Source organism: Dermacentor andersoni, chromosome 8, assembly GCF_023375885.2.
Source record: "Dermacentor andersoni chromosome 8, qqDerAnde1_hic_scaffold, whole genome shotgun sequence".
NCBI lineage: Eukaryota > Metazoa > Arthropoda > Arachnida > Ixodida > Ixodidae > Dermacentor > Dermacentor andersoni.
The window spans coordinates 131,517,696-131,540,507 of NC_092821.1; the positions used below are offsets into that span (position 1 = coordinate 131,517,696).

At 49.2% G+C, this 22,812-nt stretch overlaps 1 protein-coding gene across 1 annotated transcript; it reads right to left on the bottom strand.

Annotated features, from left to right (window-relative positions):
• Positions 1-1,573: 1,573 nt before the first annotated feature.
• LOC129383347 (uncharacterized) lies at positions 1,574-14,702 on the bottom strand. The gene is made up of 4 exons (XM_055067790.1): positions 14,108-14,702; positions 10,122-11,092; positions 4,710-5,628; positions 1,574-2,204 (listed from the first exon to the last, which is right to left on the bottom strand). Exons 2-4 carry the CDS (start codon positions 10,961-10,963, stop codon positions 1,764-1,766), a joined length of 2,202 nt encoding a protein of 733 aa, XP_054923765.1. The 5' UTR covers positions 10,964-11,092; positions 14,108-14,702; the 3' UTR covers positions 1,574-1,763.
• Positions 14,703-22,812: the final 8,110 nt, after the last annotated feature.

A 22,812-nucleotide genomic window follows, 5' to 3' on the forward strand; every position in this document is an offset into this window, starting at 1 on the left:
AGCGGACGCGCCTATCGTTCTCTTCACCCTGTTGCTTGCCTTAGCTTTGGCTTGGCTTGGCTCGACTTCGTTGGCAATGTCGAAAAGTTAGTAATCGAACGCTACGGTTTGAAAGCAACGATCACATATTCTAGTGGAATTTAGCATATTGGAAAATAATTATTGGACAAAAGTGGGTTTGAGGCGTCTTTTTTACTGTCGTCATTGTCATCATTTTCAAATGACATTAGTTTTCGCCGTGTGACAGCGCGCTGTGATAATGGCATTAATCGCAACAAATGTCATTTGTTGGAAATGACATTAGATTTGCCGTGTGACAGGGGTAAGTTGGTGCCTATGCTTGTGATGGTATGCGAGGCATACATTGACTGCTCGAAAAAAAGAGATAGACTTCCAGGCAGTAATGAAAACGTTCCGCCAATAACCAAGTGTCACATCTTTCCCTAACCTGGCAACGAACCATCATTTCTTCTAAAGCACCTTATTCGTTCAATATATCTTGGTCAATCACTCGCCGTGCCTTTGGAAGTTATAACTAAAGGCAGCTGCACGCATTTTCTGCGGATATTGGATCGGAATTAGTAATTGTCTGCAGGACATCGCCAGGCACGATTGGAAGTGGTGGAATTAGCGTGATTCACGATAATTATGGTGACCCGAAACGTGCTCATTGTGGGGATTCCTGAAATTACCTGTGTTAATACTAGCCAACCATAGCCTCTGTGATTTTTGAGGGAACGACACTGCCCTGCCAACCTCCATGTCTTACTTCGCACGTTCCTCTCTGACAGCTCCATGGTCTATATCCCTCACAGGGGGGAAAAGTACAATCTAACACCCCCTTGGGAACTCTGCAGGGGGTTCCCTTTCTGTCCGCTTCTTTGGCGCCGACGCCTCGTTTCTTCTATTGATGAATCTCGACGAAACTCTTGGATTTGTTTAGACAGCTTGATATCACCTAAATCGGTATTTATCGTGAAAAAAAGAAACAACCGTAAAATGCATGCACCAGGGGAAGGGGGCGAGAAGTACTCTGTGTGCCTAGTGGAGATGTCCATTACGTCTGCTACTGAGGTTCTCATTGGTTGGGCTGTGGTGCACGTCAGGAACAAACAGGCGCCCTCAGCCAATCAGCACTTCAGCAGCAGACAAAATGGAGATGTCCACTAGGTGGACCCTTACAGAATAGTTCCCCAATACTGCGCGTAACCCACAGAACCAGATGTATAGCGAAGGTACCCAGTCATGGCGGCTGCTTACACCAACAAGTGTCAATGGTGAAATAAAAAGTGTCATTGGTGTCAGATATGCACAGTTCTCCACTCACCCATGGTTTGCTAGGTATTCTGTTTGGCTGGACCTGACTAAGGGGCAAGAAAACGTAGCATGTTCCATCAGCTTTTGGAAGATAACTCCTCGTAATGTACGTCCGGTGAGTCCTGCATGCCCGTCGAGCACGCCCTGGAAGTGTTAGCTGTTGACACTTATTAGTTAGAAATGTTGCCATCTTTGATCTACTTAAAGGAATGAAGTGGTAATCGTCCGCGTGACATATTTTATTACGATATTTCTATATAAAGAACATAACGACGTTTTTGTCTGTACATAATAATGCTTTTATTTCTCGGTTAGTGGTGCATACGTTGTTTGTTGTACAGGCAAGTGCGCTTCCCTTACTTAGACAAGGGCAGCGCCGATTGAAAGAAGATAGGTCGGTATGGGCAGCGAGTGGCGTTGCAACAATCGTTTATAGGAGGTGGGGCTCATGCAAGTCCCATACTAAACAGAGATTCCACGAGGGGCACGGGCAAGGGGCGCCCCTTGCAGACATGGGCTCCGCGCGGGATAAGAACGTGCGTAATCTTCAGGCATCGGCGCACCATGAGCCAGAAGTCTGCCGGCAAGTTCACGAGGTGGACTTCTTTGGATTCGGTGTCATGGCGCTCCACTTTCTCCTTGATCACGCCGGTGAGCCTCATGTAGTCGCGAAGGCTGCAGTCCCGCACCCTCTCCATGGCTCGCTGGGCCATCTCCTGGGCCTCGGCGTCGGTGACCGATGCTCCTTCCCGCACCAGTTCCAGCAACCGAGGATGCTCGTGCAGGCGTTCGATGAGTCTGGCACCCTTGCGGATGTCCTCGCCCAACACGAACCTGGCCGCCACACTGATTCGATCGGCGTTCTTGAGCATGAGCTCCTGCAGCTCCTGCGAGTGTTCAATATTTTGTAGAGATCGGCAATGAACGTGTGCACGAATAGCTCGCGTCGACATCGCACTTCGCTGCGAAGGCTCCCTCAACATTATTGGAGGCCGATCTCTAAGGCTCCGCGGTGGCATGTGCAGTAAAACACCGTTGACACTTTGGAAGCCATATTCGGCCCAACATAGGGCCGTATTAAGAGGAATGTTATTACGCTAGAACTATTCTTAAGAGCATCGGCCAGTCTAAGGCTAAGCAAAGCGGTTGGCGCATGCCACACTGTACTTACTAACGAAAAGCTTTGTGCATTCCGCTGCTAGCTGTTAAAACACGCCAGCTATGCCGTCAATGGTCGCTTGTTTCCAGTGTGGTGTGGCAACATGGTTTTCGGTATAGAAAAACTATGCTCCGCGACGAGTTGGTTTGACAAAAGTATTTCCTAGACCAACAAGGGAAAACGACAGACATAACTATTTCACTCTTTCGTTCTGAATATGTAATATGTAACGCCTAATCACAGACCCACCGAAAGAGCACAGCTGGAATGTGCCATGTGAACACAATCTAAAAACATATTATACGGGCAGGCCTCACTGCGGCCCTAATAATTTAATATAAGAGCTTTTCTGCAGTGAGTTCTAGTTTCGCTTCTGCGGTGTTGTGACTTCATGACGCAGAAGGCGGTAAGCTTAGAGCAGGAGATTGCGACGTTTCGAGATTCGCTTCCGGCTCGCTCGGTTGTCCGCTATGCTGCTGCTCATTGGGAGAGCCGATGTAGCAGCATAGCGGACGACCGAGCATTCGTCAAAGCGTCGCAGTGGCTTTCTCCCACGTACTGTGTGATGACGTGACAACACACTATCCTTCTGGGAATCGAAACCGAATTGGCAGTAGAAAAGCAACTCTTCTTAAATAATTCACGGCTATCTAAAGCTTGTCACTTTCTCTGTAGAGTTTTCAGAATATTCATGTAATGGAAGAAAAGGAGCTGTTTCTGATGTCATGTCAGTTGCCCGTTAACCAGTTAAGTTGTCCGCAAATTACTGTTCGTTAGATATTACGGAGCCGATACCGCTTAAGGCGACGCCAGACATAATGGTATTGCTGAGTTGGAAAATTGTACTTCCGTAATAGCTCGAACGTCAGCGTTTCAACGAGCGAAGCAGCTGTAATGTTGAATTCCAAAATGGCGGAGTCGGAGCAGCGGACGGACTCCGCGAGCGAGCACTCGACTCTGGCGCAGAGCAATGCCTCCAGATCCGCGAGTGGAACACAACCTGTGCCGCTGGAGCAAGGCGGAAGCGGAAGTTCTATCACCGAGTTACCCAGGATACCTTGCGTGTTGTCATTTCCTTCCGCTGTTTGCTCCCAGCACCGCCGCACCGGTCACTTGTCTCTTCAGCGCCGTTCACCTGTTGTTGTTGTAAAAGTGCGGAATGGATATCTCGCCAAGCGTGCAGCAGCTTTTGCTTCCTCGCGAGTCGTGACCAGTGGCGCCTCCCAGCAGACAAACGTGGTAAAGGAAATACGTCACGTAGAGTTCCGGTCCACTCCGCCGATTTTGGCAGAGCATCTTTTTCTGCTCCACGGAGTGACTCTCGCTCTGAATCCCCTCCGACTCTCTAATTGGAACACCTTACTCCCGCCCTCACTCTGCCATTGGAACAAACTTGCTCCGAAACGAGCAGAAAAACTTGCTCCGACTCCGCCGTTGGAATTCAACATAAGACCAGAAAGAATGCAGAGTATACAGAGAAGTTTCTTCGCTAGCTCCTTACGACGGTATGCATTCCGGCAGAGTTTCCCACCAAACTCGCAGGAGGAAGCTTCTGCTTTTCAGCTACCACGGAATCATGGGTACGGGCAGATGAGTCTAACGTTCATCTTCGTGGCTTCAGGCGTTTTTCTCATCTAATCATTATGTTTGACACTGGTAAATCTTAAAGCGATTACTGTTTTCTAAACAAAGCAAGGTAATGTATCTGCACCCACGCAAAATCACTGGGAATTGTCGCACTTCCCTTTTGCAAAAGCCATATACGCCATCACTCCGATATGCAGTAATCCAATATGAAGAATATAGGATCCTACATAAAAACCCCTTTTTCCTAGGTCAACGTAATTGGCTGGCGCATCTACGTAATTTGAGCTTGAGTTGGACGATGTACATTCTTACGTTCTCATCGTCATGGCGATAGAGCTTCCTCCGGAAATTATTTTTTGGAAACTGCGCTTTGTTGAGCCTCACATCCTACCGCCACTCGCACCAGCACTGCGGTTTCGACTGGAAACTCCGTCACAGAAATATTCCCATTTAACTCTCCGGTTTAATTCTTTTCACCCACCAGATACATGCAGATTGATTGAATGTTCCTCCCGTGCATGAGCCGTCGCACCTGGAACACGGCGGCTGAATCGCAAGCGTGTCTGGAGTTTCCGTACATTTTTTTTTTTTTTTGCTGCACCAAAAAGCAAAAACAAAAAAAAAATCGTAGAACCATGGACCTTACCATCATGGCGTGCACGTAGAACTTCATGTTCCGCAAATTTCTGTGATGTGGGATGCACGAGTCGACGTCTCTGCAACTTGGAGCCAGGCTGATCCCGATGAGATTTCGATGCGTACTAGCACAGTCACGGAGCTTGTCAAGGTGTTTCGATTGTACCTTGACGCCAACAAAACTTACTCTAGCGATGTTGGCGTTCCTCGCCAGCGCCGAGAGCACCTGGTCGTACATGTCGATGCAGCGACCACAGAAATCCATTATCCCTGCGTGATCATCGGCGACAATTTCCAAGTGGGTGAGCGTGGACAACTTGGCTAACCAATCCAACAAGGCGCCGAACGCAATGTGACTCATCAAATCGCAGCAGATATTGAACGACGTTAAGGTGCCGCGGCGGGCGAGCACCTCGCAGCATGCCTTTAAAGGTTCCAAGTCGTGTTCGGCGCTGAACTCGATGCGAAGGTTGTCGAAGTTCACGGTGGAAGGTTTTGTAGATGCCAATATCTTGGACGCGTTCCCAAAGGTCACGGAAAGGTTCACGAGGCGAACGCGGTCGCCGAGGCGAAGCTTCTTGATAGTTTTGGAGAGAACCATCAGATCGGCGCGGACATTGCTATTCGTGATCAGCGGCACTTCTTGGAGTACCACCTTCTTCAATGTCTCGTTGTTAGCGACAGCTTGTAGGAGAGTGCGACACTGCGATTTGTCCATGTCTGGCAAATTGAGGCGCAGCTCGCGCAAGCTGGAGGTCGTCCGCAGAGCTTTGAGCCAGGCCTTCATCCACTGCGCTACATTATATCGTGAATATCGGCAGCCGTTCAGGAACTGGCCACGGTAGGTTCGTCCTGGCCGAGGTAGCTGGAGGAGACGTAGGGTAGGGCAGCGAAGAGCCACTTCGGCCAAGAGAGCGGTCATTTCCGTGCTGAAAAAACGCATGAAAAGAGAGGCTTTAGGAGTTTGTGCGAACTCATATCAGCTCACTGTTGCCTTATGAAGGAGGGAACATGAATTATACAATTGATATATTAGCTGAGATGTAGATGTGGGCAGGACAGAGTCGCTAGATAGACAAGTTCATGATCACTACAAGCTATTGCAGTAAGCAGATGACGCTCCCAAAGGCGTGGTCGTATTGGGCTGTGAGTAAAGTGGCGATGATGTACACGGGTGACAAAGGCGGACTTGATTTCGCAACTATTTGGCGATGAAGGGCGTATGCACTAGGCGCACCAGTTCCACGCACGCTTAAAAATCGCAAGGGGCGCGCTGAAGAGATTGAAAGTGCGACATGAGTGAAATCGAAGTCGCAGCACAATATTATAACAACCAAAGCTAAACCACTGAACAGACTAGTTTAGGCTAACAAGTTAAGATGAGGGCCGAGAGAGGGGGAATGGGGGGGGTGGGCAGCAGTGGGCGCCTGTACTCAGCACAGCCTTGTATGTTTGCGAGGATGGGCGAGGCTGAGGTGGGGGCTGCCACTCACTCGCTCGCTTTTACTGTCGGGCTATTTGCTTACATTGACATTCATCGTCGATGGTATCTGCCCAATATCATTCGTACCTCCCGTGCAGTGCCCAGCACGTGACCTCCAAGTCTCAGCTGTGCTTTGCGGAGGCTCACAATGTGTAGTGCACGATTTGCGACTCCCACGAGAAATACTATACTAAGCCCTATGGCTCCTTTTTATAATTCTGTAACTTGTACCGAAACAGTGATAATAAACAGATAATTGCATTGAAACACGAAAGAAAATTCTACTTGACTGCATCTATATGATTGTTAGGAAAAAAGTCGCAGTTCCGCCGGAAAGGCGAACTACTGTTTGCGATGGAAAATTAGTAGATTGCTGTACGAAGTAAGGATAAATTAAGCGGCCGTGTGAACTCGTAAACATTCGCTTACTCACTAAATTAACAACGATAGAATATGTAAGCTTGACTCAACAAAGACGTAAAAAGAGGCAGACACACTGAGACAGCGCTGTCCTTGTGTGTCTGCTTCTTTCTACGTCCTCGTTCAGTCGTCCTCGTTCAGTCGCGCTTGCACATTCTACCATTGATTCAAACCTATAGCGCCCCAACATGTTTTAATTAAATTGACAAGCACAGTGTCACGCGCGCACAGGTATACAGGAACGCAACTCGCTCGATGAGTGCGGAAACTCGATGTCAATACGCTGGAGTGAGGAATCGCGGCAGCAGCGGCGAATGAATTGACCTTCGTACTGTCTCTCGCTTCAAAGCGAACTAAACATCGAAAACACAGCGCACACGAAGCTACCGGCACTGGACGCACTTTGTGCACATCGCAGATCGCATTGAAGACGAGGCACACGCGGGCCCGCACTTTAGCCACGTCGTAGAGGCGGCCTCACTGGTTGCTACTGTTATGCAATCATGTGGCAACCGGGTGGACCATCGCGTGGATTTCCAGACTACAAGCAACATGACTGTGTATAAGCAGTAGAACATTCCGCTTCCATGCGATGTCTGGGGATGCTCTCAACTGGGTCTTCGCTCGGTTTGCAGCCGTTCTTTAGCGTTTTATGCAAATAAATAAATAATAATAACGGTAGCGCCGGCGATATTCATCAATGGCAGTAAAGGGCGTTAATGGCGTATGACACGTCACAACTATTTGCTCGTGGGCGGCGAAGTTGAATGGCTCTAGACGAATGCCGACGCTTCACACACGATTTTATCGAAGTGTTTCCTTGGCACGAAACAAGTACTGCCTGTTCGAGATGGTATTAATGCGATAGCTTTAAGGGCCCCGTGCCGCAGAAACTCCGGCGTGGGCTTTCGGCGCCCACCGTCGTACGTCGTTTTGGCAAAAAGATTTTCAAACCATTCATACCCAGGCCCTGCATGTGGCGCAAGGAAGCTACTGAACTCTCAAGCTAAAATCGAACTCTCAAGCTAAAATACGCAGAAAAGTCATAAAGTATGACTTACACACAACCTACAGATATGATAGCGTCGGATTGTAATTGGACTATACGAGCGAACAATTCTGTTACGGGAAAACTCAAGAAACCCCTTTCCAGCATTTCTACCATACACCGACTGGCCACGGCGTCCACATTTGCGCGCGCCGGCGCGTGAGTATCTCGGGGGCCACGGAGCGGCGCGTCCGGTTTGTTGCAATGCCTCCAGGTGGCGTTCGCCTTCGCCGCATCGCACTCCCCGCAAGACGCCGCGTTTGAATCAGAAAGCACGCCTTCACGCATAGCGTTTGCGGCCAGCGTTTCCCGGTAAGCATTACAGTTACATACACTGCAGTTGCCGGGAAGCATGAGAAGCAGTCAGGGACCTTTGAATGCTATTGCGTTCCACACTTAAGGCGCAGCGCCATCTAAACGCGAACGTAGACAATAGAGGCTTTTAGCTTGTCGGCTATTCTGGCAAACGGGGGCGGCTTGGGCGGATTGCGGGATGGGCGGCGGCGTGCCGGAGCGGTGCAGCCTCCTGGTGCTGTAGAGCTCAATCAGACAAACGCAGAGCTAAAATTGCATTAACCTACTATATCCTGCTTCACTGCTGGTGCAAGTTTTCGGCATCGGCGTAATTGTGAACACGACTACGCCGCTGTAAAAAATTTACAGCAGCAGCTAAGAATAATATACTAATTTGCTCCGACTGTGTGGTTGAGCTTTGCACCTCCAGCTGGCTTCACCAATCTGGCCGCTATCGGGTGGTTAGCCGGTTGAGCGGGGGCGTATACATGAGCGGCCAGATTGGTGGCGCCAGCTGGTGGTACAAAGCCCAACCGGGGAAGGCGCGCGATGAATGCCGGTCTTGCCCGCGGGGCGAAAGATGCCAGCGAAAAGCAGACGCTCAGCTGATTCGTGACTGCGCCTGGCCTTCGGGTGACGTTGTGAGCGGCACCAGCTCGTCGGATATGTCATATAGCGAAGACTATGAATCTGACGAATTCAATAGCCGCGAATCGCCGTTCACATTCGACCCGCCGCCACGAGATCCAGCGCCCACGTGCAAAATGTGCTGAAACATGAAGACCAAGGGTAGCCCTAACCACGGGTTTTATACGTGCTATTTGCTATTTCATGTGTTTTACCTCTTCACAGGTAAGCCTTTCGCATACTCATTATAATATGTGAAACACGCCTTTCCGAATTTGTATCCCGCCGGAACGCCGCTGACAGCTCAAATCACCGACAGGTGCATTTGTTTACATCGGCAGCTAGAACGACCGCTCGTCGTTCGCTTGATATACAATGCAGACTGCTAACCGAATAGTGAATTAATGTCAGAACATATCAAAACACGAGATTTTGTGCAGCTAAGCTGTACCGCTGATCTCGGCGCCCACACACCTTCGAAAAAGCGAGCGGGAGCATTGTTACGCTGCCTACTTATCATTCTTCGTATTCTCTTCATGCACACAATGAATGTGTTCCGTAAAGTAGACAGAGATCAGGATGTTGACTGTATGGTCAGTCATTTAGAGAGCGCGTAGTTTTCTAGAGGAAACGCCGATGCCAGCATTGGCACCGTTGGCAAATGAGCGAAGCGGTTCTTTACGCTGCATGCTGTATCGAAGGGGCCTCTACTTGCTGCATATTTGGGATACGTGGCAAACAGTGCACTTCGGAAGCTAAATAATGAGTATGCATCACAATAATTACGTAAAAATACGTCCATGTACGTAGCCACGTTTAATTTAGGGAAGAGCCGGCAAGAGCGACTGGCTGCCTTCGAGAACAACAACGCACGGCTGATTGCGCGCCGTGTCGTCGGTTCTATCTTTTTTAGTGTGCACTGCACGTAATTTAGAATGGTGTAATTCAAATCCGTATCGTCAAAACTGAATTACAGAAGCAGTTTTTTCCGTCCTAATGGCTGAATTAGCTTCGATCAGTCGATCAGTTTCGCCAGCAGCAAACGCACGAAATCTACGTCTGCGACGTACAGCCTTAACCCCGGCTGAACGCGATCGGCGTCTGGTTAAACTGTGTCTGCGCATGGTGAGGGCTAAAGTTCGTGCTGCCAACAACGCAACACCACGTGCCTCTTTTCTCTTGCCCACCCACGCAGAACCTAACCTTTCGCGACAGCAACTTCTCAAGCCAATCATTAGCTCACTATCACTATAGCTCACTCCTCGACCCTGTCGTCTGTCATCCATTCCCAGCATGCTCTGCGTGTACCACATTTTACGTCATAACGCAATGTGGCCAGTAGCCGAGGAGCAGGCAAGGTAGGTGGTACGAGGAAATGAACGAAATTAATTTGTAAACAAATATGCGCAACTGTCGAGTCTGATTGTTTCAGTATTTTACGGGAAATTCAGAAGAACGCACTCAGCAAATTTCATTCAGATCCGTCGACGTCGAGAACTACCGGAGTTGCCATTTAAGCGTAAAGTAAATGAAGTCGAGTGGTTACTTACAAGATTTCATATCCGATGGACAAGTCCAGATTCAGTTCTTCCAAGGTGGTCATTTCACAGAGTGCCGGGATGAGTGTCTTCCAGAGAACGAGGTCATCGCAAATGGGGCCGTCACTCAGCGTGAGCTTCTTCAGGGTGGCGGCACTGGTGTTCAGGTAACGGGCAAATACTTCCCCGGGCGTGCCGTTGAAGCCCGCTTTGTACACGCAGCCTCCGACAGCTAGATCAGCGACGGTGTGGTTCGCTATGAGCGCCCTGAGCAACTGCAGCGCGTTACATGTGCTCATTTCCAGAGCCCTCACATCAAGCGTCGTGAGGTTTCTGAGAGCGCGTCCCAGAAGATGGCCATGGCCAAATTTAACCGTCGAGTAGAGCGGATCGCCCTCGGTTTTGAAGACGAGCTCTTCGAGTGATGGCAGAGAGTGGACGACCCCGAAAACGGGAAGTTGATTGTGGTCCTCGCGAGAGTCGTCATCCACTAAGCAGACAGTCAAGCTTTTCAAGGCGGCACTCTTGCTGAGTGCGTCTAGCGCCTGACGGGTGCAGCAAACCGTGGAGTATATTTCCAAGGTAGTGAAACAACGTGAGTGACAAGTGAGCAGATCGTTGGCGAGCTTGAACGCCGAGCTCCTCACCGGGTCGTCCGGTTCAGCCCAGAGTGGGTAGTTGCAGGCGGAATGCTGATTCACTGCCAGGCGGGCGCCACCGACCTGTCGGACGTCCTCGCACAGTTCTAGTCCCGCGCCAAGAAGCACTTCGTTAATGGCTTCTCGGTGCTGAAGCAATTGGCATCTCTCGTCGGTGGTCTTGGTGCACGGGACACACAAGTTGCGGGGTTCCATTTTGTGCTTCGACGTACCGCACGCCTATTTTCTTTAAATTTTTTTGACGTACAGCTTGTAGGTGGAAGCTCAACATCAAGGTCGTGCTTCCACACCGAGGACGTACTTGAACTCTTGAATGTGTGCCATCTGCAGCGAAGGGAGAGAAAAAAAAACAAGCAATTTAGGAGAGGATTGTAGAAATGGGCACACTTTCAATTACGATATAGACTTAAACGAGTCCTCAACAAGTTCGCGGTTAGGATACTCTGCTGTGAACATCTCTGCCAAATTTTGCCGTCCTACGTGGAGCTCGCAAACGGACTGCGAATTTTTTTTGTTTACTTACAATGATTTTCGAATTTCCTGAACAACTGTAGGAACAAGAGGCGTGACAGGTGCATCTCGGGAATCTAAATATTCAATGGCCTTGATTTGGTGAGAAATCGCCAGAGTAGCACTTTAAGGAGTCGGTGCAGATTGCTGCTTCCTTGTGCTTGTCATAGATAGACAAACTAAATAGACAGATTAATGTAAACTTCGGATGGGAATACAAACAGTCAGTGGTAATCTAATATTTTCCCGGCTGTTTTGGTACAACGCTACATCCTACACAGTGATGTAGGATTCTAGCCCACGAAGAGTCTAGGACACATAATCACGTGGTACACACAGGTACTGAATTGCAACAGTTCAAATTTCGAGAACCAAATATCAAAGAACCACATATATAGGTAACAGTATTCTTCAGAAATCATCACAAAAGATCATTGTTTCTGCGTTATAAATACGCCGCAAGTCAGCAATCTACTTAGTCACCTAAACTCCATAGAAGTAGACAGGCACGTACCCAGGATTTTTTTGGGGGTGGGGGGTGGGGGGTTAAGCCAAGGTAAGTTTTCTATGAAATGAGGGGGGGGGGGGGGAGTACCTTTACTAGTACAAATGCAAATAAGGCCCACCATCCGCCATAAAAACGCATGAACCCGCAAACGGGAAATGAAATAAGGGGTATCTCACAGGTACACCTGTGAGGCACCCTAGCGTGAGGTGGTACATGAACGTAGCTCGCCTAGCGTCAAGGAAACTGGCCGTAATGAGCTTCCAGCTTGGCCTGTGGGTGGACAGATCGTACCTTTGGTAATGCAGGGGGAGACATGAGGTGAGGATATTGACTAGTTATTAGATTACTGTTGAAACTACATCTATGCCGGGGGGAACCTTGCGGAGGCATACCAGAGAGTTGGCAGGCGCCACATAGTGGACGGGGAACTTGAGGGAGGCACACAGTGGGAAAATCTGCTCTGCGAAAACAAACGGAGTCGTGTACCAAGAAAAAAGGAAGTAAAGCTACGACTCAGGAGCATATGCGAGTTAAGAGCGACCTAGGTCCACCTGACGTGTATTGCAGTAGCCACGATGCCGAGGTCGGGAATTCCGAGTCCTCCCTTATCCTTAGGCAGCTTAAGCACCTGCCGAGCTACACAACCAGTCGTCTCTTTCCAGAGGAAACGAAAGAGGACCCTCTTCAAGCTAAGCTTGGTTCAGGTTGAAACATGAGTAACACACGCCACGTACGCAAGGAAGGAAAACAGAAGTGAGTGAAGAATTGTCGTTCGAGCAGTTAATGGGCATGACAACGCGCTGGATTCCCGAATCCTGGTTTCAAGCTTCTCCTTAGCTTGTTGCCACTTTTCAGGAGACGGACCGTCTGGATCAAAGACACAACTCGACATTCAGGCCGCAAGAGGACGACTAGCAGCGCTCTTCACGGCGAGAAGGAATTCTTCATGCCGGTGTTCAGTTGCGTTCATATCGACACTGCACGCAGCAACATAGCGACGTAGCGCGCCAAGGCAGCGGTTACAAAGGACCGCGGCTTCATGGCTAGCGGAGACAAGGCAGTGCCCATGCCACTTCCGCAGGGCTCTTTGCTCGCGAAAGGTAAGGTGTTGAGTGGGTGAGGCACTTTTCGCCACCAAAGCCATTGTGCTGAAGCGGCAAAGAGCGTCTACTTCTTAAGACGGGGGTCATAATACGCGTCAGTAGGAAACGAACCCCATCGCCGAAGACAACGACCCGCGCGTTCCCGGAAGCTTCTCTACTAGCATTGTCCCTGTGGAAGCGGCATGGGCGCTGACTTGTCTCCGCTAGCCATGAAGCCGTTGACCATTGCAACCGGCGGCCGGTTCGAGTGTGCGTGGAAAAGCTGCCGAAGAATTATGCTTTTTTTTTTTTTTTACCTCAAGCGGGCGGGCGTGAACTGCGCCGCCGCAGACAGGGCGAGTGAGAAGACGAGCAAATATTTACAACACAAACCAGCTGGCGCTCGTTTGCGTGGCGGCTGATTTCGCTTTGTAGCTATCTCGGCTTCGTCAGAGGATAAGAGCTGGAACCGTATTACTGAGTGCGTCATGTGGTTATAGCTATTCTTAGGCGTCAACGCTTAGTCACGGATCGTGTTGAATTATTCGGCCCACAGTAGGGAAATTCATGGGATGGGTATTGGTGCGGCTATCATTGCGGTCGTCGTAACTAAGCGCCCGGTTCGGCCCAAAGCGAAGCTCGCTTGGAGCTGTCTTGGAGTGAAGCTGTCTCTGGACCGCCCTCAGATACGATGACGTTACATACTGATTCATATGCAATGAAATGATATTGAGTTCAGCTCATCGCTTTCCCGCCGCGAGGACAACTGTCTCCTAGATTCATATTTTTATTCCGGGCGAAAAAACATATTTCAATTCCAAATGGGAAATTGTAGTGGTTCTTCCCTTCTGTAAAGGAAAGGTATTGCACGTGTAAAGGTGCAAAAGCCTCCCTTAAATCCCATATGGAAACTGCACGTGGCTCACCGGCTAATGCGTGATAAACATCAATTACACATTGCGTCCTCTAGCCAATTAGTTAGCACTATTATGTCAGTCAATAATTTAAAAAGAAAGCTAATGAAATCTTGTTCTGGAGGTGCCATATAACCGTGCATGGATGCCCTGTTTGGGGCACAAAGATATGCGTCGCTTTAAAGTGAGGCATGGCATCCGAACTTTTTCTAAATACTGCTCTTTTTCTTTTTAAAATGCCGTGCGCAATAATATACAACATAAACTTTTATGATCTTTTATGCGACATCTAAAAACACATTAGAGAATAAATTTCAACGCTCACCTTTCACGAGTAGCGATCAGGTCTATCCAGTGGTCTACCACAAACACAGGCAGACGCAGGGCGATTGACGGACGAGTGGCAGTCAAGATGACGTCATGGCAGATAGTCACGTGGCCTGCATGCGCACTATGCCCCCCTTTCGCCACTGGAAGGAGAGGCGCCTATCTGAAGGCCTCCTATCGAGCTATGTATCGAGGGTCGCCTTCTTGGTCTTGTCAAGTGCTGACATATTTGTCACGAACGAGAGCTCACCACGCGTGCAGCCAGCCAGCTGAACGCCAGGGGGCGCACCTGCAGTGGCACGCACGCCGAAACACAGCCCTCCCCAGGAATGTTTCTCGAAAAAGTTGTCGAGCAGAGCAACAGCCGGGAACCCTTCCAGACGCGGTGACTGCTGTACTGTGCTGGACGAACAGCGTTTGAGGGAACAGTGTTGGAGGACGTCACGCCTTTTTAGCTGTCCCCCTGAACGGATTCCCGCCACCGCGGGGACGAGCGGGGGAATGCTGTCGGCGCGAACATGAGGTTGAGAGTGGAGGTGAAGCGGGGAGAAAAATACAGTAAAAAACAAACAAAACGAGCTACCGTATGTGACGATATTAGAGTGTTTTAGTTGAGCGTGTTTACGCTCCGCTAAGCAGTTAAGCGGAGCGGAAGCGCGAATGCGCATGCGCCGTCCGCTTAGCCGTAAGCGGGATAGCGGAGCGAGGAACACGGTCCGCTTAGAAGCTGCCTGAGCGGAGCGTGCCGCGCAGCACTTTGGCTAGCGTTGGCGTCCGAACGGATTGGATTGGATGCCGAAAGCAAGCGCGCTGGCTAACACGTGGCGTTCCCCAAGACGGCGCTTTATTTTCCATTAGATAAAATGGACCGGTAACGCATTACAAGCGCGCGTCTAGATACTTCATAGAGAAACAAGTTATATATATACATATGTACGTTTTACGGTATAAGAGTGATCATAAAGTGTTTTTATTTTCTTTCATTACCCTGAATTTAGCCAGGGGGCGCTGCAACTACGAAAGGTCCGCTCCGCTACGCTAAACGTGCAACTAAAACGTGAAAATCGCCCGACGCTCCGCTGTGGCTTAGCGGGGCTGCTCGGAGCGGAGCGTACCGTAAAGACGCTCAACTAAAACACTCTATTCTTCATGGCGCGTTCGCGCATGCGGCCTTCCCTAGCGGACTAGTAAACGTTTTGGAAGGGTCGCGCTCGAACGTCACACGAAAAAAAAAAGCGCTCGGACGCGCTCTGCTTCAAACACTCGTGCCCTGTACCGCTTTGAAACTACTGGTAGCTCGACGTCGGTGCGGCGTCGAAAGGGTGCGTAGAGTAAAAGACTGCAACTCCACTTTAAAGCAGAAAGCGGCCAGGGCATCGTCCGAGTTGTCCGGACGGTACCGCGAGCCAGGTAGTTGCCGTCTTTCATTGATGGCTAGCAAATTTAACGAACAACCCGTGTGTTACACTTGGGCGACACTTAAATACGTCATGTTCCTGAGTCTTCTTGCAGCGTCGGTCCTCACTTGCTGGTGGTAGCAGCGCGTGCCTGGCTCCACGTACTAGTTTAAGGCGCGGTAATTAACACTGGGTCGATGCGAGACCGACAAGACGCTCACGCCAATGACTGACAGACTATTGTGCGTCACTGAAACCTTTTTATCACACCAGGTCGACAACGACGCAACCGACGAACGCGAGTTGCAGTGCGACAGGCTTTCTTGTCGACGGCAAGGGCAAAATCGGCTTGCCGATAATCATTCGACCGAACCCCGCGCGATCGGCCGTCGAACCGACAACTCAATAGCGAGAGCGTTTTGCTTGTATATATAATTAAACGTGCTCAAAATGAGTCAAACACGCCTACCGAGTTGAAATGCACAAGCGTTAACCCTCTCAAGCCGTGCCCATGAAATTTGAGCCAATGTCGACCCTGTTCAGCGAAGGTTAAACCTGGCGCCGTCGAATTCGTGCACCCGCTACTGGCGAACCTGAACTGAAATGTAAGCAGTTAAGTCGAACGAAACTTCTTTTATAGTTCAGTTCTGGCCTTAGCGATTTGAAATCAAGTACACTTCACTTCGCCCGGCACGTACGCAATAAGCGGCAAGCGGCGACACAGCGCTGCGCCGACATCTGTACAGGCGCGATCAATTTGAAGGTGATCGCGCGAGCATCGACCAGCGGCCTTCCAAGCAGCATAGCGGCCGATTTCAGAACTGCGAAGATAAAAATTCACTGCCTTCTTCCCCTTTTATGCCCTTCCAGGCTGCTACCGTCACCCCCAAGATTAACTCGCAACATTTTTGTTTGTCTCCCTTTCATGGCAATGATGTGTGTGCGTCGATGTCTCATGCATATCTTGGCTAACAATGACGCCTCTGTGCAAACGCTGATAAGGTAATCGAAATGAATTGCAAGTTGTCTCGTGAAGGGTGACGGGAGTGACAGCTACTCAGGGAACAGAAAAAGAGAGAGAGGGGAGCTATCTGATGCTTCCCTCTCCACTGACGGCGATGACGTAATGTGGCGCTGCTCCTAGTTTCGGTCGCCGCTCGAGCGATCACCTTCAAATTGATCGCGACTGTACGTCACCTGTCGGTCGCATTCGCTACGTTTATGAGTGGGCCTGTACGTGTTGCTTTGGCGACACATTTCTAAATTTCAAAGATGCACTCTTTGCCTCTGCGTGAAGAGGCGAAGAAGAGACTGGTATTCGGTACACAGCAGCATAAACAACCGCCTCGCTCAGTTATACCAATGGCGTGCGAGCGATGGCATCCGTGCGTATTCGCGAAAGAACAGCGCGGCCTACAAATAAGCACTTACGCGACCACGGTTTTCTTTAAGAATGCTTTATGGCACGCGCAAACTGTAAGTATGGCGGAGTTAAAGAAAAGCGAGAAGTAATAAATTAACAGACCGTAATATACGTATCTGGATCACAGTCGCCGTTCACAAGTGGTTCTACCGCTCGTATTGACTCGTCTCAGGGTGTAACACGGGACATATGCGCAGATATGTATGTTTTGCTACGCTTTGACATTATTTCATATGAGCGCTGCACCTTTTCCACAATATTTGACGATAACAACGATCTGCGGCTGTGGATGTGGATGAAAACAAGTGGATCGCTTTGCTAAATGCGACGCGGAAGGCTGCGCTCGAAGACTTCTTGAACATCCGAAATGCCTAAAGATTATGTGCAAGAATAACGCAACAAGCGATGTCCAAGTGCAGAAATCACCGACAAATTTCGAAGCAGACGTGTCGCCAAACGGAACTCGGCTTGCCTTTATCGGCCGCACTGTTTGCGGAACAGCTCACTCAGGCCTGCTCACCCAGTACTCGGTGAGTGATACATAGCTTACAGGAGCGACATGCTATCCCGAAGAATCTATTCGCGATTCACGAAACGCGCAACCGACGAGCAATCAGCGTGGGCGCAGGTGCACAAATCAACCGGCGAGAGCCCTGGGACCCTTCCATAACGTTTTGAGCCGCATGCGACAGAGGGCAGCACAGGAAAACGAAAAAAAAAAAGGCGGATTTTACGTAGAACGATGCGTACTAGGCTTTGTCGGCTGTCGACATCATTCAGCGTCATTCAACATCGGTTTGCGATTATATCGAGCGCGTTGTGTTGTCTGTGTGTGTGCTATATGTTCAGAACATCTCGTTCTGGACATTTTTATCGCGCTGTTACTTATATTAATGAAGCGATAGATTATCCGGTGGTCATTATTTTGAACTAATGTGTCTTAACCGTGCGTGCGTTCTACAGTCCTTGATTTTCCCGTTTTCGCGCCAAGTGTTTCGTACTGATACATGACTGTGCAAATTGATAATTGATTCAGAATAGCACTACAAACTTGCTCCTTCCAACTATTCTATTATGTTAATATGCTCGTGCAATAATTGGCTGCTTATGCAACACAACATTGAAACTACTTCAGCTCATATTCCCAGTGAGAGAGAGAGAGAAACAACCTCATGTAGTCGCCTGCAGAACGACACCATGACTAAATGGCGCCTCAACGCGGGCCCCAACGTCTTCTCAGCGGGTGGTCTCCACTCAACTCCAGCGCGTGTTACTCCCGCGGTCGGTCGCCCTGAGGGGCAACGTTCCGTCGGTTTCGCTCGGCCTTTGTCTTTGAAGAGCCGCCGAGACCTGCTGGACGGCCCAGGTTTGGCTTTAGTGGTCATAGCATTCCGCCGCAGCCGCGAGTCGCGGCGGAATCGTTGTATGAAGTAGGTAAAAAACAGGCGCAGAAGACCAGGACTTAGGAAGAAGAACACAAACGACAAGACGGGCGCCTGTCGTTTGTGTTCTTCTTCCTAAGTCCTGGTCTTCTGCGCCTTGCCTTTACCTACTTCAAGCATGAACCAACTAGCCCAAGCAAGAGTTTTACTTGGAATCGTTGTACTTGTCGAAGCTTCGTCGGGGAACTTCGTGCTCAGGGTGGCCCTCTCCCGCTGGCACACACGGCACACATCACTCACATATAATTTCGGGTATTCCCATTCCATTCCCAGTTGAATTTTTCTTGTTATAGCATGTAAGAACTGCACACAGCATAACTCTATTCGTGCTCAGTGCAAAAGCCAAATGCTATTGCTCTGCTGGCGTTATGTAAAACTTCACACGTTCAGAACTTACCTTCAAGTCTGGCCGGGAGAATTTCAATGCTTTTGATGGGAATTCTGTCTACAGAACATTTTTTTTATTTCCCTTATTGGAGCTTTACTTTCTTTTTGACATCGCAAGCTTCGCAGTGTGTCACTCCACCTCGCGGCCATCGGCGAATTTTTTTCGACGACTGTCGGAATAACCGCAGGTGGCGCGACTGTAGCGCATTTGCTGACTTTCTTCATGGCGGCCGGTAGGCTTGATTATTCGTTTTTGCGCATCGTTTGTGCAATAATAAATCCAAAAGTAATCGCACCTGTTGCGTGCCCCAATGCACCGACAGAGCTGTGGCCAGTGAAGTGAGCCTCCACTTCTTCACGAAAGATGCGGCAAAGAAGAAAGAATGCGTTGTGAAGTTGCGAATTGGCAAGGTGTGCACACCACCAATGAAAGTGTGCAGTGCGCATTTCGTCGGCAGCGACTTTTTCTGGAGCCACGTAGCTCAGAAAACGAAAGTCCTTTACTTATGTTCATTCTTTTATTTGTTTTTCTACGGAGAATCGAATGGTTAGTCAGAAAAAATAGACCTTGTGACAGTGTATAGGAGCAGCGCGAACGACGGCGTGGCTTTGATCCCGAGTGTATCTAGTACGGCGAGCGTCGGAAGCATTTGCTCAGGTTTCGCCTGCTTCAACTCGTAGTGTGCGGTTGCCGCGGTGTCTATATACACACATATATATATATATATATATATATATATATATATATATATATATATATATATATATATATATATATGCGGATTCCAAGCGCTGTGGGAATCGATGTAAGCGAATTCTTCCGTGCTGGATGCTTTGATTGACGATAATTAGCGGTGATGTTGACGGCTAAAGCTTCGTTTATTCAACGTTTAGGCTAACACGGGAGTTGGGATCGAGTTCACGTTAAACGTTTTCTTGCGTTCACCACTGCTGTTTGTCTGCGTAGTACACAGAAGACACAGGGAGAGGTGTTTGCCTTAGGTGTTGTTGTGCACCAAATTTTATTACCTCTGAGAGGGTTGAGCGTTGTCATTGCCTCACATGCCACATCGCATTGTGGCAGAAGTATTCAACTTGAATTGGATTATCGGGCTGTACGTGCCAAAACCACACTCGGATTATGAGGCACGCTGTAGTGGCGGACTCCGGATTAATTTTGACCCCGGCAAGTCCTTTAACGTGTCTCAAATATAAGTGCACGTGCGTTTTCTAACCATCTCCGCGGCGCGCTGCCATCTCCTCGACAAATGAAGAATTCGACGCGGGTGAGGTCATCAACCTGCCCCGCTTTGTCCCTGCTGACTAAAACTCGCCCAAGCCGGTTCCTGCCGACGAGGGGTCGCCGAAGGGATTTAAAGGAGAAACGGCCCATTGTGAGGACAGAGAGTCGCTTGCAGCCGCCCAGTCGCTCTGATGCGTTCCTACTGCTACCTGTACGCAGTCGTTCACTATCTCTAAATATTGTATAAAGCTTTTCGTTTCTTCTTCGTCTACGGAACAAGTCCATATTTCGCCCTCCACCCCGAAGTCACAACAAGGCGCAGAGAAGGTGCTCGAGGGTCTCGGCGTCACCGCACCATCTACATGCCAGCGAGGCGATGCGTCCCTTGGCATGAAGGAGGGGAGGAGGAAAGAGAAAAGTAGAAGGCAGGGAGGTTAACCAGAATAACGTCCGGTTGGCTACCCTACACCGGGGGATGGGAAAGGGGAAAACAAAGATCACAGCTACCCTACACCGGGGGAATGGGAAAGGGGAAAACAAAGATCACAGGGAGAGAGAGGAGGGAAGGAAAGAAGGAAATTGCGGCATGAAGTGAACTGAAAAAACACGGACACAAATTCAGCGCTTCTTTCGTCGTGTCCACGTTTTTATCAGGTGCACTCCTATAACTAAGTCCTGAATTAGTAACTAGCTTACCAGCACATTATAAGCTCTAAATATAAGCTGCGTTAATCATATGGTTCTTCAGGGCACCATCAAAACAAGCACATACCGTTTCAGAGTGCTGCTAGTCACACTATTTGTTCGCTCTAAAAACGTGTAGCGCAGTGTTGGAGAAAGATACGAACGCTTAGCAACCATTTATCATCTAGGTGTAAGCTGCCCGTATATCATTAGAAATGAAGATTAGTTTGGTGAATTCTTTAATGCGATTTTCCGTGGATCACCAGCATTTGCGCGAAATGAAAATTTTATCTAAAAAAAAAAGTACTGCAGTGCTCTTATAGAAACAATATTATAGCAAGACTGAAGTTAATTTAAAGAAAGGAACAAGTGAGAAGTTGCGAATAATCTAAAAAAAACACGGCATATGTGGGTGACAGAGGCCTCACAATAATAAAGTGTAGCGCAGGGAGGTGGCCCTCGGCGTCCTCAGGCGCTCTCAGCCAAGCTATACCCTTCAGCAGCAGACTAAAGGGTCATGTACATTAGGTGAACACTTACAGAATAGCCCTCCAGTACTGAGCGTGACCCACAAACCCGGATGTTTAGTGAAGGTACCCGGTCATGGCGGCTGCTTATTCCTAAAGTGTGAGCGGCGATGATGAGCGACGTCAGTGAATATTTGTATACTTTCCTGGGTATTCTCTCTCTGCGGGGCCTGACTTATGAAGAAAATATCGCAGAGTGTTCCATCAACTTTTCGAAGATAAGTCCTCGTAATATACGTCCGGCGAGTCCTAGTGAGGCACAACCTGGAAGTGTTGATTCTGAATAGCTAGAAAAGGTGCCATGTTTGATCAATCTCAAGAAGTGAAGCGGTAATCATTCTCTTGACATATTTTATTGTACTATTTCTCTAAAAAGTAGAAAATATAACGACGCCATTGTCCGTACATAAAAATACCTTCATTCCTCGGTTAGTGCACGCATGCGGGGATTGTTGTATAGGCACGCGCGCTTCCGCAACTTAGCCAAAGGCAGCACTGCTTCCAAGAAGATTGGTCGGTATGGGTAGCCAGTGGCGTAGTCAAAATTTTTCTCGGGGGATGCGGATGGGGAGGGAATGGGGTAATGGGCAAATCTTTACATTAAAACAGATTTCACGCAGGCTCACATGCCCGGTGGGCCAGTCGCGGACTTAGACACTGCGTGGAATAGCAACGTGTGTTATCTTCAGGTATGCGCGTACGCGGAGCCAGCAGTCTGCCGGCAAGTCCGAGAGGTGGGCCCTTTTGGGGCCGGGGTCAAGGCGCTCCACTTTCTCCTCGACCAAGCCGGTGAGCCTCATGTAGTCGGGAAGGCTGCAGTCCCGCACCCTCTCCATGGCTCGCTGGGCCGTGGCCTGGGCCTCGGCGTCGGTGACCGATGCTCGTTCCCGCACCAGTTTCAGCAACCGAGGATGGTTGTGCAGGGGTTCGACGACTCTTGAACCTTTGCAGACGTCCTCGCCCAAGACGAACCTGGCCGCCACACTTATACGAGCGGCGTTCTTGCGCGTGATTTGTTGCATATTCTGCGAGCGTTCAAAATTTTGTAGAGAAAGAGCAATGTACCTGAGGGCGAATAGCTTGCGTGAACAACGCCCCTCGCTTGGAAGGCTACCTCAATATTAACGGAGGCTGATCGCCAAAAAATATACTGTTGACGTACGCCTTGAAAGACATACGGCACAACATAGGACCATATTAACATGGATGTCATTACGCTATAACTATTCTTAAGAACATCGGCCAGCTGGCCGATGCCTTTACTTACATCATAACATATATATATGTCCAACATCACCACTAGTTGCGATGTTGGACATATATATGCGATCAGCAAGAAGAATGGCTCATGCCAAACTGCTCTTACTAACGAAGAGCTTTGCGCATTTCGGTTCTAGCTGCTCAGACACGCCCGCCATGACGTCAGTGGCCGCTTTCTTCCAGTGCACTGCAGTGTGGGGACATGGTTTTCTAGATAGAAGAAATTATCCTCTCGCACGAATTGGTTTACAGTAGCATTGCCTGGTGCCAAGGGAAAACGACAGACAAGACAGTAAGCTAGCTCTTCCATTGTTTGTTTCTGCAGGTGAATCCCAACGGT

Bases quoted from the DNA above. Each gene is read 5' to 3' on its own strand.
- LOC129383347 (XM_055067790.1), bottom strand. From the start codon at position 10,963: ATGGAACCCCGCAACTTGTGTGTCCCGTGCACCAAGACCACCGACGAG. The intron at 5,629-10,121 runs GTAAGTAACCAC...GCGTTTTTTCAG, and splicing joins TCCATCGGATATGAAATCTT to CACGGAAATGACCGCTCTCT. The intron at 2,205-4,709 runs GTAAGGTCCATG...GAACACTCGCAG, and splicing joins TCTACGTGCACGCCATGATG to GAGCTGCAGGAGCTCATGCT.